This window comes from Physeter macrocephalus, chromosome 6 (assembly GCF_002837175.3).
Source record: "Physeter macrocephalus isolate SW-GA chromosome 6, ASM283717v5, whole genome shotgun sequence".
Taxonomy (NCBI): domain Eukaryota; kingdom Metazoa; phylum Chordata; class Mammalia; order Artiodactyla; family Physeteridae; genus Physeter; species Physeter macrocephalus.
In genome coordinates, this window is record NC_041219.1 from 25,125,019 (window position 1) to 25,137,580 (window position 12,562).

Consider the following 12,562-nt stretch of genomic DNA (forward strand, 5'->3'; position numbering starts at 1 on the left):
TGAATAAGTCACTATGCTTCCCTGTTAGAACCTGATAATCATAGTTCATTGCATATGATTTAGTTATACCTATTTTTTCATAATATTAAAAATGTTTATTGAGGGCTTCTTATATGCAAGACTCTGCACTGGAAGTAGAAAATCAGTTCCTTGCCCTATAGGATTTTCTAGGCAGACAAGAGCCACAGTCAACTATAATTGTAAAAGGATAATGGAATTATTAATGGAGTGAGTGTGAAGGAAGTACAAAGCAGGAGTACCTACTCTGGGACAATTGACGAATGCATTATTAAGAAAGTTGTAAATGTGGAAACTAACTGTCTAAGGCAGAGCCAGTACTTAGCATTGATTTATGCTTCCAATAGAAGTAGTTAAGCAGCTGGAAAGAGCTGGAAATAGGGCAGTAATACAAATATAAATTATCCTCTGGGTACCAGACCAACAAATAAACAGGTTTGTCTCTTTCCTTAACAAATTGTGCTCTAATAAGTGGCTGTGATCATTAATAAATTAAATGATGCTCAAGTCCTAGGAGGTAACTGACTTTCACAAGTCTTGCATTTAAAACTAGGCCAAGGGACATATACTCTCATTTTATTTATCAGGATTAAAGTATTAAGCTTTATTTAGTTTAGGAATTTGGATTTAAAATGTAAACATATAAATTCCAGATTTGTTAATTTTCTTCTCTGTTGTATTAAAAGCAAAACACATATAATTGCAGATTGCTAATGTTAATTAGTGGAGTTAATGTCAAAGGGAATCCAAAATAGATTTTTTTTGTAGTAATGCCTTTAAACTCTTATTAACAGTGAAATTTATTATAAGTATAAAAATAATAATCCATGGAAATCCAAGGCCTCTTGTGGGTCTATGTTTTCCCTCTTTCATTTACAAACTTTGATAGTTTATTTTTGTGGCTTAGTCTCATTGGGCAAAAAGATACTGTTATTAAACAACACAACGTATGGCAACACATTCAAATAAACAATATAAATATTTTAATATGACCCTTTGTGCCAACACATTTGCAATACTCCTTTTATATGTGTCAATGTATTCTGTGTCACCAAAACTGCATCTGTAAATACGACAGGAACACCATGACCATTAATATTTTTATTTAAAGGTTTTATTAGGTTGGCCAAAAAGTTCGTTCAGGTTTTTCTGTAAGATGTTACAAAAACCCGAATGAACTTTTCGGCCAATCCAATACCTTTGCCACTAGGTGGCACCTAAATATTAATAGTTGGTGAGCATATGTTCTGCATAAGAAGGCAAAATAGAAAGTAAATGAGAGAAAGGAAAGTTAGTTTTATTAACTTTGTTTTGTATCTAAATATTTGTGCTAGTGTATATTTTGAGGTCATGGGTTTATTGCAGGAAGTAGTGTGGAATTCATAAAACTTTTTTTTAAGAAAAAGAAAAACAAACTATTTTAAGGAAAAATAAAAAATCAAGCTTGACTTTGGAAAATCCACTGGGAGCAAGGGAAAATGTACAGCCATTTAGTCTTGACCTCAGCTTGTTATTTCATATTATAATCTCTCAGTTCAAGGGAATGCTACAATCAATAGAAAATCACAAAAAATACAATGATATATAGCAGCATTCTATATTCCATTTGCATTTGGTAGTGCTATTTAATGATAAATGCCATATGAATTATCAAATCTACTAGTGATTTTTGTGAGAATTGATAAATTAACATCAGTTAAAAGTCTTAAATTACTAGAATTAAAAATAACATGCTAAAATCTAAATATATTCATGGGAGGGAATATTCAAATATTTCATGATAATAGAGTATCAATCATAAAAAGTTCAAATGCCGCATGAAAACATCAGAAGATGCTAATATCAGTAGTTTATCTTTAGGTGTAGCACAAGACAGAACCTTCAATAATGTGGTAATATTATGAACGTTAACCAGTTATCTTATACACTTATAAAATTACCTACAAATTGTATGAATATTTTCCTACAGTAAAATTTTGATTTTACTTTAGTTATACATGAACAGCAGCACAACAGTATCTTAGGCTAATTTATTCCGCTCATGTATTTTTTTCCCACCAAATATGTGTATGTTGGTACACATATACATAAAAATATTATTCAACAATTTGTTAGATGGTCATTATATGAATTATATAAGCTATTAAACTACTACTAACAATTATAATTGAGACGGAGATATCAGTATTTCTTCCTTAGGTACCGTTGTTACTGACCACACACTGAAGAGAGTATATTTTTTTCTACCCTCTTTGGAACTCATGTTAAGCTTATTAAAGGAAATTTTCTTCCTAGAAAGGTTGTTTTAAATAAGACAACAGGGAGATATGTTCCAATAATACTGTACAGTGGATCCACAACTTTGAACTCAGAATAGAGGACTTTAAGTCCCGAAACAATTTACTTCTTTAAATTGCAGGTCCTTGATCTGTAAAAGGAAAATAAAGCATTAGTTCATAGTGTGGTTATACGGGATAATGCATGTTAAAATCTTGCATATGCTTAAATGTTTTTTGAATCCTTAGATCTCTGTTCTGAATAGCTTTTGTGTTCTGCATAAGTGGCTTACAGTAGGTATTTAATATTTATTGAAATTTTCACTATCTTCAGGTATAGCATAAGACAGAACCTTCCTCTTTAAGCATTATGATACATGCATTTTGATTTTGAAAAGGTGCATTGCCTGTATGGGAAGGAATGATCTTGACTTGAGTGGATAATTCTTAGCTCTAGCTATTAGAGTATTAATGTCAGCCATAAAAAGAAAGGAAACATCATGACCTGGTAGTAAGGGGAGGAGATAAAGGACAGAAAGTGTCCTTGGGGAATGAGTTCAGCTCTAGAGATTTAAGTGGTTTTCACAGTCCTGCACAATGAAACGTGCAGCTCAAAGTAATGTATCTGACTACAGTTATACAAGAGAAAACAAGACAGTTAGTGAATCGTTTTGTTAGTTATCTTGTTAGATATTACATTTATACTTGCTCTAATTACTAACAGGTGACTTTTAGATACCAGATGTCAGTGGTATCATCTGTGCCTGTATTAAATACTTATTATTATAACTGGTAGATATTGAATATATCACTGTTCTGGAGTGTGTGGTAAGTTCTGACCCATTTAATCATCATAATCTCATTTACTACCATGAGGTAGAACTATAGATGAGGAAAATGAGAAGCTGAAATTTCAAGAATATGCCTTAGGTCACACAAGTAGTAAATAACAGAAGTTTTGAACCCATAAGTCACAGTCTCAATCATTAAATTCCCAGGAGGGCTCTATGATGGATCAAAAACCCACAGAGCTCCTAGGTTTTTAATGTGTATGCACATCACTTAGACGTCTTTATACAAAGCAGATTCTAATTCAGTAGGTCTGAGTGATCGGCATTTCTAACAAGCTGTCAGGTGGTGCCCCTAATGCTGGTCCATGGACCACAGCTTCAATATCAAGGCGCCAGGGCACTGCATTTGCACACTTTTTTTTTTTACCAGGAATCAAAACCGAATTTCCAGGACAAGCTGGTTCATGCTTAGTTCAGTCATTAACAACTATAATATCTAGATAGCTCAGTCCAACAAAACTACAATGAGATGAGGTTTCCTGAGCCTTGTTAATGGATCGAGACTGACCTATTGTTCAGAAATTGAGATGATGTAAATTTTGGAGACTAATCCCTTGTCGGTTACATCATTAGCAAATATTTTCTCCCATTCTGTGGGTTGTCTTTTCATTTTGTTTATGGTTTCCTTTGCTGTACAAAAGCTTTTGAGTCCCATTTGTTTATTTTTATTTCCATTACTCCGGGAGATGGATCAAAAAAAATATTGCTGCGAATAATGCCATTTGCAGCAACACGGATGGACCTAGAGATTGTCATACTGAGTGAAGTTAAGTCAGAGCAAGAGAAATATCTTATATCACTTATATGTGGAATCTGAAAAAAAAGTTATACAAATGAACTTATTTACGAAACAGAAACAGACTCACAGACTTAGAGAACAAATTTACGGCTACCGGGGTGGCGGGGGGGGAAGGGTTGGGGGGAGGGAGAGTTAGGGAGTTTGGGATTGACATGTACACACTGCTCTATTTAAAATGAATAACCGGGTTTCCCTGGTGGCGCAGTGGTTGAGAGTCCGCCTGCCAATGCAGGGTACGTGGGTTCGTGCCCCGGTCCGGGAGGATCCCACATGCCGCGGAGCGGCTGGGCCCGTGAGCCATGGCCGCTGAGCCTGCGCGTCCGGAGCCTGTGCTCCGCGACGGGAGAGGCCACAACAGTGAGAGGCCCGCGTACCGCAAAAAAAAAAAAAAAAAAAAGAATAACCAACAAGGTTTGTATTTCAGTTATTTTTAGTTCCAGAATTCTCATTTGGTTCTTTAGTGAATCACTTTGCTGTACACCTGAAACTAACACAACATTGTTAATCAACTATGCTCCAATATAAAATAAAACGATTTAAAAAAGGAAAAAATAAAATAAATACATAAATAAAAGAAATTGAGATGGTGGCTTTGATTATAAAATGTAGTTTTGTGGACAATAACTGTGATTTAACAGTATATAATGAAGTTGTTCCTAAATATTTGGTTATTTGGTCTTCACAATCGTTGTGAGTGGTAATAAGGTAGGACAACTATGTCTGAGGAAACAGAGACCCAAGACTACCACCACCGCTCTCAGGCAGCAGTGACAACATACAGATGCCCAAACTCTTCTCTTACATCAGCTGACCCTGAGGTCGAGCTATGTTCCATTAACTGGCTGAAAGTTAAATAGATGTAGAAAAACGTTAATACTGAAACAGCTAAGATACAGCCACATTCTGATTTTGCTTTAAATACAAGATAATCAAGGCCAAAATGATTCAGAAGCATTAATATTAAGAGTAATTTTCAATTGTGATTACGTTAATGTGAACCTGTAAAAATACAAACAATTTAGCCGCATATATCATTTTATTATGCTGTTAAAATCAAAATTAAACTGAAGAAGCTATTTTCTCATCCTATTCACTCCCTCGCCCCAAGACCACCTAAGGGGTGATATTCATATCATATTCTTCCCAGACTCTGTGGGTTTGGTATAGCTGGGTTATTTAACCTCTTTTGTTTATTTTCATGGAACTAAATATGCTGGAATAATGCTTGTCCTCATATGCAGATGTTATAAAATTTTATGAAACCATACTCAGAATTCAGAGTTGATCTCTAAATGTCAAGTGTATTTACCATCCTTAGAAGACTAATATTTTCACAGAAAAAAAAATCCCTTTAAGTTACTGTGGAGACAAAGTAATGAAGATAAATCAAGAAACGCTGTCAGTCACTGGAAAGGAAAATACCAGAATCTCTCACGGAAAAACACCTGAGCAGAGACAGCAAACCTAGGCCTTCTAAATATATTTATGATTTATTAAGTTATTTTTCCGACAGTTGACAAAGGAAATAATACTTCCATTCTTGAAAGACATGGATAAGTGGCGCCTCATTAGCATTGTGTCCACTCAAGTTTGAAATGATTTTGAGAATGAGAATTTTTTAAAAGTTGTGCATTTCCTTCAAGCATACTTACCTCTAAAACTAAAGACGGGGTTTCTTCTGAGCCATAGTAACACTGATACTCCTGAATCATCATCAGGTGGTGTGGAGCATCTCCAGGGAGCTCTAATCATGCTGAGCAGCAATGCCTCAGCAATGCTGTCATTACATGGTAGTGGGTGGGTAGGTCTCTGAAAAGTGTAATAGGTGTACTGGGATGTCTAACCCTCCCATCCGCCGACTTGATTTACTCACTTCACATCAGCCTTCAGGGTTAGTAAAGGGACCATCACAGTATCTGGCTAATAAAAAGAAATGAGTTCAGGTAGAGAATCATCAATGACGAATTGTCTTCTCCTTTCATTCATTTTTTGCTGGTGTCTATTGAGAAGATATGGGTAGTGCAGAAATGAGCAGGTAATATGGTTTCTGCCTACCGCTCTCATTTCTCATTGGCCACTCCTTCAGGACACTGTTGCCCTTCTGTCCTCAGTTCCTCAAAGGCACCAAGCTCCTCCCAGCTCCCAGCGGCCTTTAGCCTCAAGGCTCCCTCTCCGCACAGTAAACGTCCCCAGCTTCACTCTTGGGTTCCCTTGTCATATATACTTTCATAATAGTGTGTTTCCTTTAGAATTCTTGCAGTGACTAATTTGTCTAACTTCATTTAGTGTCTGTCCTTTCAACTAAACTACAAGCAACATGAGGGTGTGGATTTTGCTTACTCACCACCGTATCCTTGTCACTATTCGCTGTGCTTGGCCCCTAGTAGTTCCATAATTATTTGTTAAATAATGGTTCCTAAACGAAACTCTTGAGGCACTGCTCATATCTGCATCCCTTCCAATGACTACTGGGTAATGTCTTGCGTATGTGGAGGCAGTTAATGTGTGCTGAATTTTGTAATGTAAAAGTGGAATCCTTTATAAAAATAACTTGAGGATTGTCCTGATATGCTTGTGAAGAAATTCAGTCCTAAATGAAAGTGTTTCTTTAATGAGAACTTAGTGATTGAGGATCATGGGTAAAGTATTTGGGGGCTATGACTTGTAAGGATTTATGATCAATATCAGCGGCAGGATTCCTGGTTTCCCCCTGTGCATTAGAAATGCATAATGGGTGGTCAGTTTTATACTACTTTTATAGGTCACTCAAAAATTGCATCTTGTAGAAGATAGTGATTTCTTAAGAGCATAATAAATGTTTGGTTACTCACTGCTGTAGTTTGGAGGGTTTGGTGTGATTTAAAAAGTCCCACAACGTTTGTGTTAGTTTTTCTTCTTATGTTCATCCTGTTGGCCACTGAAGTATTGCTGAATAAGAGGTCTGATATTTAAAAAATAAGAAGTGAGAAGCAGAGTAGTTTCATTCAACACTTTAATTAGTTTATTATTTATTTTTTAACAGTTTAAGCTTATCACCCCTGAAAGCTGCAATAAAATCAGCATCCAGGCAAGATATCACCCTACAGTCTTCTCTTCACTAAATACTGAATTATGGTTCAAACTATACTTAGAAGTATAGTTTGTCAAAAGATGTAATTTTTGAGAAGTGGGGCTCAAATACTTCATCTAAGGAAATATGCTATGGCTGGAACCTTTATTAAGTTATGAGTATTAAGGGTCCAAGAAGAACGGTATTACTTCCTAAAAATGTTTGAATAAAAGCTGTTATTTCGAGTGATGAATTCTCTGTAGGTAATTGTTTAGACATTAGAAACTAGCTCACGCAGGCTTGCACTTAAACATATTTGTTTTACTCTCCTTTATAAGGAAGACAACTGGGAAAGAAATTTAAAAAAAGATATTCCACCCCCAAAAGGCCAATCATCTTAAAAAAAAATCCATTCTGCAAAAACTATTTTTACTATTCCTGTGAACTTATGACAAGGAATATATCCAGGAACAAGGCTTCAAACTCTAAGCTATGTTCCACTGTTTGCAGTTTCCTTGGATTTTAACTAGGTGTGCAAGTTGACTTCTGACCATGGGGAATCCTCTCCATTCATGGATTTATGGATTGTTGAGGCCATGGCAGATAACCAGTTCCACAGAAGCAACTTCACGTTCTTCTGAGGAAGATCCATAGCACTGTGACTGTGGAACAAGGAATATAAATGAGCGATGCCACAAGAGACTGCAAATGGGGTTACCAAGATACAACCCTCAAAAATGAACTCTGAAGGTGGAAAAACTACAAGAAAAAAAATATTAAAATAGGCGTTTTAAAAAGGTTTCAGCTATCATGTTAAGAGCACTGATGGACATTCAATAGACACAGCACATGCTTCTTAGGCATGGAATGTATAAATCTGTTATAAAAAGAAACATTTTCAGCACTGCCAGAATTTAAAAACAAAAAACTCAAGCATCTAGAGGGGAAAACACCAAATGAAAATATTCAAACTGTAGTCATGAATATTTGGTCTTTAACCATTTCCAGTTAAATTATATTTGAAAGCTGTCCCTCCCCCACTCACAGTCATACACAAGCACACCAATTTTTAAACGTTTTATAATGGCCAAAGATATGTTTATTCATGGTACTCATTTTTTTTTATTAGTTTTTAATAAGTTGCTAATTCATTTTAGCCTCACATCAGTTCCATCTCATTCCTCAGTCCCTTTCCTGATGTCTAACAGTTAATGTCCTGTACCATGAGGAGAGCTTCCTGTGGCACTTAGGGAATTATCTGTTTTGGGTTTAAATAAGTACAGTTTATAAAGTTCTCTCTCTCTTCTTCAGCTCCCACTAGGATTGATAAAGCCATTTCCAGAGGCAAAGGATCCTCTTCCTCCCTCGGTTCATCCTCCTCCAGCCCCTCCTCTTCCTCTTCCATCGCCTCCTCTTCCTCCTTCACAGAGTCATCAGACTCTTTGACCTCCTCTTCATCCTTGGCCTCTGCCTCTGCACCCTCCTCCTCGCTCTCCAACTCCTTGCCATCACACTCCTCCTCCTCCTCATTTTTCTCCTCTTCCTCTACCAGCTGTGGGCTTGGAGACTGGTTTTCCCCATCCGCGTCAGGACTGAAGGCTAGAGAGGGATTCTGCCCAAAGCTATACAAAGTTTCCCGCAGCTCCGCGTCTTCCTCGCCACCGCTGGGGGGCGCATCGTTTCCGAAGGAGCCGGCCGGGGATGCGGTGCCGCCCGCCTGGGCCTGCTGCGCCCGCAGCGCCCCCTGCTGGCGCTCCAGCTCCTCCTGCTGCCGCATATCCTCGTAGATCTGGTTCATGATGAACTGGGTGGTGTTCCGCGGCGCGCGCAGGCCGGGTTCCCGCCACCTGCACAGGTTGACCGGCCGCAGCAGCGTGCTCAGATCCTCGGAAGGGCTCCTCTGGAAGGAGCGGCGAGGGTCGCGGCGCAGGCCGCGGCCCCGGCGGCCCCAGCGCTTCTTCCTGCCCTGGGGCCTCGCCCAGCCGGGATTCCAGGGCCCGCGCCAGCAGGAGCAGCAGCAAAGGCAGAGTGCGTGCAGGCCGTACACCTGGATCACTTGCACCCGGCCAGGGGGCTTCCGGAATCCCTTCGGAGGTGGGTGCCAGGGTCCTCCCCAGCGCCCCCAATTAGAATACACGGCCCAAGAGGGACGTCTGGGTGGCTGGAACCAAGGTCCTGAGCCGTGCTGTTGCTTCGGCTGTTTCCTCGGGGACTCATACTTGGCCTTGGGACCATAGCGATGCCACCGCCTGTAAACCGGAGCGCCCCTGCGCCTTCGATGGCAGGAAGACCAGGTGCTTAATGGGGCAGAGGACGCCCCCGCGCGGCCCAGGTTAAGAGGATCCTCTTTTCTATCGAGGGGCTGGGTCATGATTCAGGGAGCTCTGAGAGGTCTAAACGGAAGCGTCTTAGAAGCTTTGGCCAGATCTGACGGTCTGAAGAGCCTCGTCTCTCTCTCTCTCTGCGCAGCACCTCGTGCCTGCCGCTGGGATCACGCCTTTCTCTCCAAAAGGACCCCTCTTCTCTGCTCGCTCGATTGTTCTTCCACGTAATCTCTGCCCCTTGGCACCCGGGTTGTCTCGTCCAGGTGAGTTTGGGTGGGACTGGGGCTCGGTAAGGATGGTGGGGGAGGAAGGTGTTTGTGGGCAACGCGCAGTGAGACCCGCTCCCGGGTCCCACACACCCCCGCCTCACTGGAGGCTCGGGCTGGGGACGGGAGAGGCAGGGGTTGCGCGTTACCTAGCTGCTCCCTCTCCAGGCAGGTGCTTCACCGTCGCCGTCCTGGCTAGACTGAGGCGGAGTGGGCAGCGGCAGCCTTTAAATACCGGCCAGGGGCCCCGCGCGCCCACCGCATCCTTGGTTGCCCCGGGAGACAGCCAATAGGGGTTGAGGTCGTTCTCCCTGGGCGTGGAGTTGGGGTTCCGCCCAGAACGAGGTTGCCCATGAACATTCGCAGGGGGCTTGTGGCGCAGTTTTTGAGGGAGGTGGCGAGGGGCGGGAGGCTGGGTTTGTGCTGCCCACGTTAGGAAACGCTTGAGGCAGTTTATTTGAACCCTTAAAACACCTTGAGGTGCGAGGTTGTAGAAGATGGACCTTCGGCTGAACCCAGAGGCGGGGGTTGGGGAAGAATTTGTGTATCGAAAAACAATATCCTACACCTTTGGGGTGGCCCAGGGGGTAAAGAGAAAGCCCTCGGAGTCAGAAAACTGGGCCCCACTCCTTACCTTGTGGCCTGTGCCCACTCTTCTAAATCCTAGGAGCTCTGTGTCAACGTACCAGAAACAAGACGGCAAACGTTTATTGCGTGTGCTTACTGCGCGCAGGTGGGCTCATGGCACATAATCCTCACACCTACTCAGGGAGGTAGGCATTGTTACCACATCTCATAGATTAGGAAATGAAATTAATCTACCTAAGGCTGTGGGACTGATGAATTTCAGGGCTAGTATTTAAACCTGAGCCTGTTTGACCTCAGAGTCCAAATTCTCAATGAGATTACTATACTACACTGCCCAAGCACCTTAAATAGGACTCTGGTGATGAGTACAAGGAATCTGTATGGAGAAGCAGTTTACTAATTGTAACATATGCAAAATATATGTCCGTTGATTAAACATTACCAGGATGTATACCATGGGTTTGTACCTAAGCATGCTAGTATGCCAATTACATTTTTCCTTTTGTTAACCAGACAGTGTGGTACCTTGGGAGCTTTTATAGTATTAAGGTTAAAAATATGGGCTTTGATTTAAATAGACAAGAGCCTACCCTGAATGATACTATATGGTGGATACAAGTCATTATACGTTTATCCAAATCTGTAGAATGTACAACATCAAGAGTGACCCCTAATGTAAACTATGGACTTTTGGTGATAATGATGTGTCAATGTAGGTTCATTATTAACAAATGTACCACTCTGGTGGAGGATGTTTATAATGGAGGAGGCTATGTATGAGTAGGGGGAGAGAGTGTATGAGGAATCTCTGTACCTTTTTCTCAGTTTTGCTGTGAATCTAAAACTGATCTAAAAAACAAGGTCTATTTAAAAGTAGAGGTGTTTCAACTTCAACTCACCAATTAACCTCTGGAAGCCCCAGTTCCTTACCCATACCCTGAGTATAGTTATAGTGCCTGTTCCAAAGAGTTATGTTAAGGATTAAGTAAGGTATTGATTAAAGCACTTAGCACAGGTACCCTATGAGCACTCAGTAACTGTGAACTATCATCATTATCATATTTACATGCTTTAGGACTTGTAAAGAAATTGATACAGTATACGTAAAGATAACTAACCCTGTGCCTGGTGCAAAAATAGACATCCCCATCCTTGTGTCCTTTTCTTGTCCCACTTTTGAGAAACATCAAGAAAGTGCTACGAGCCTTGATCCTACAGAAAACCACTGAGTATATCTCCTTATCACCTTCCTGTGTTGAGTGGAACTGTGCAAAAATGGAACACTGCCCACTGGGAACCTGAGTCCATACAAGCTTCCATCGAATGATAGAGAAGCAAAATTAGGGGAAGCCCTGATGCTTGCAAAGGTCATTTATGCCTTCCTGCTTGAAAATTGAGAACAGTACATGGATTCCTGGTTCAGTCCTCCACCCTTTGCTGTGGGACCTATAGATTCCACAGGCATCATTCAAGTTCATTTGCTCTGTGGTTTGCTGAGGAGACAAGCCTGCTTGACTCAAAGTGCAAAATGCTGACATTTTTTGCCTCCAATGTCTCTTTTTGGATGGAGACTCACACACTTGGCCTCAGCCTCTGATCTGCTTAACTTGAAATGGAATGGTGATAATCCAGATTTATTTTTCTAAGAATATACTTAGTATATGATATTGAGTTTTAATTAAGAGCTTTAGAAGTTGAACATGTTGCTTAGTGGAATTCCCATCAATTTCTTCTTTTTTTAAAAAAAGATTAACTCACAGGTAATTAAGGACATCATTTTTTTGAACAGTTGATGTGAACTTTATACCAATAATACTGGCTTTATACACTTTTTTCATGGTGAGATATATATCTTTCATATTCATCCTCCCTCTTAAAAAACATTAATGCAGGATTGTCTTGCGCTACTCTTTCTTAAGAGAAGCAGCAAATTACAATTTCTGATTATTGGTTTTTTCAATAGATTGACATTATAATACAGATTGTTCATGTACTGGTAAATCACCCAAGAAAATTAGCACCAGAACATGTTAAACACCACCGTCAGAAATGCAACTAAGAAATTTTAAAGACTTTTAAAATTGACCCATACTCTTTAAATACTGCAAAATGAATTACTTTGATTCAGCATTAAAATATAACACACCGTGTTTTTATATATTGTATTCATTTATATTGCTACATAAAAAGTTCCCACAAACTTAGTTACTTAAAACAACATACATTTGTTATCTCAGAGTTTCCAAGGATCCTGGAACAGCTTAGTTGTGTCCTCTGCTCAGGGTCTTACCAGGGCTGGGGTCAAAGCATTTGGCCGTTTGGGTTCTCATCCTGCAGCTCAACTCGGGAAAATCTGCTCCCAAGATTATTCATGTTCTTGGCAGGATTTGT

General features: G+C 40.2%; 1 protein-coding gene across 1 annotated transcript; it reads right to left on the minus strand.

Moving 5' to 3' along the window:
* Positions 1 to 8,239: 8,239 nt before the first annotated feature.
* On the minus strand, positions 8,240 to 9,364 carry CCER1 (coiled-coil glutamate rich protein 1). Its single transcript, XM_007131148.2, has one exon. The coding sequence runs from the start codon at positions 9,362 to 9,364 to the stop codon at positions 8,240 to 8,242; it is 1,125 nt and encodes a 374-aa protein (XP_007131210.2).
* Positions 9,365 to 12,562: the final 3,198 nt, after the last annotated feature.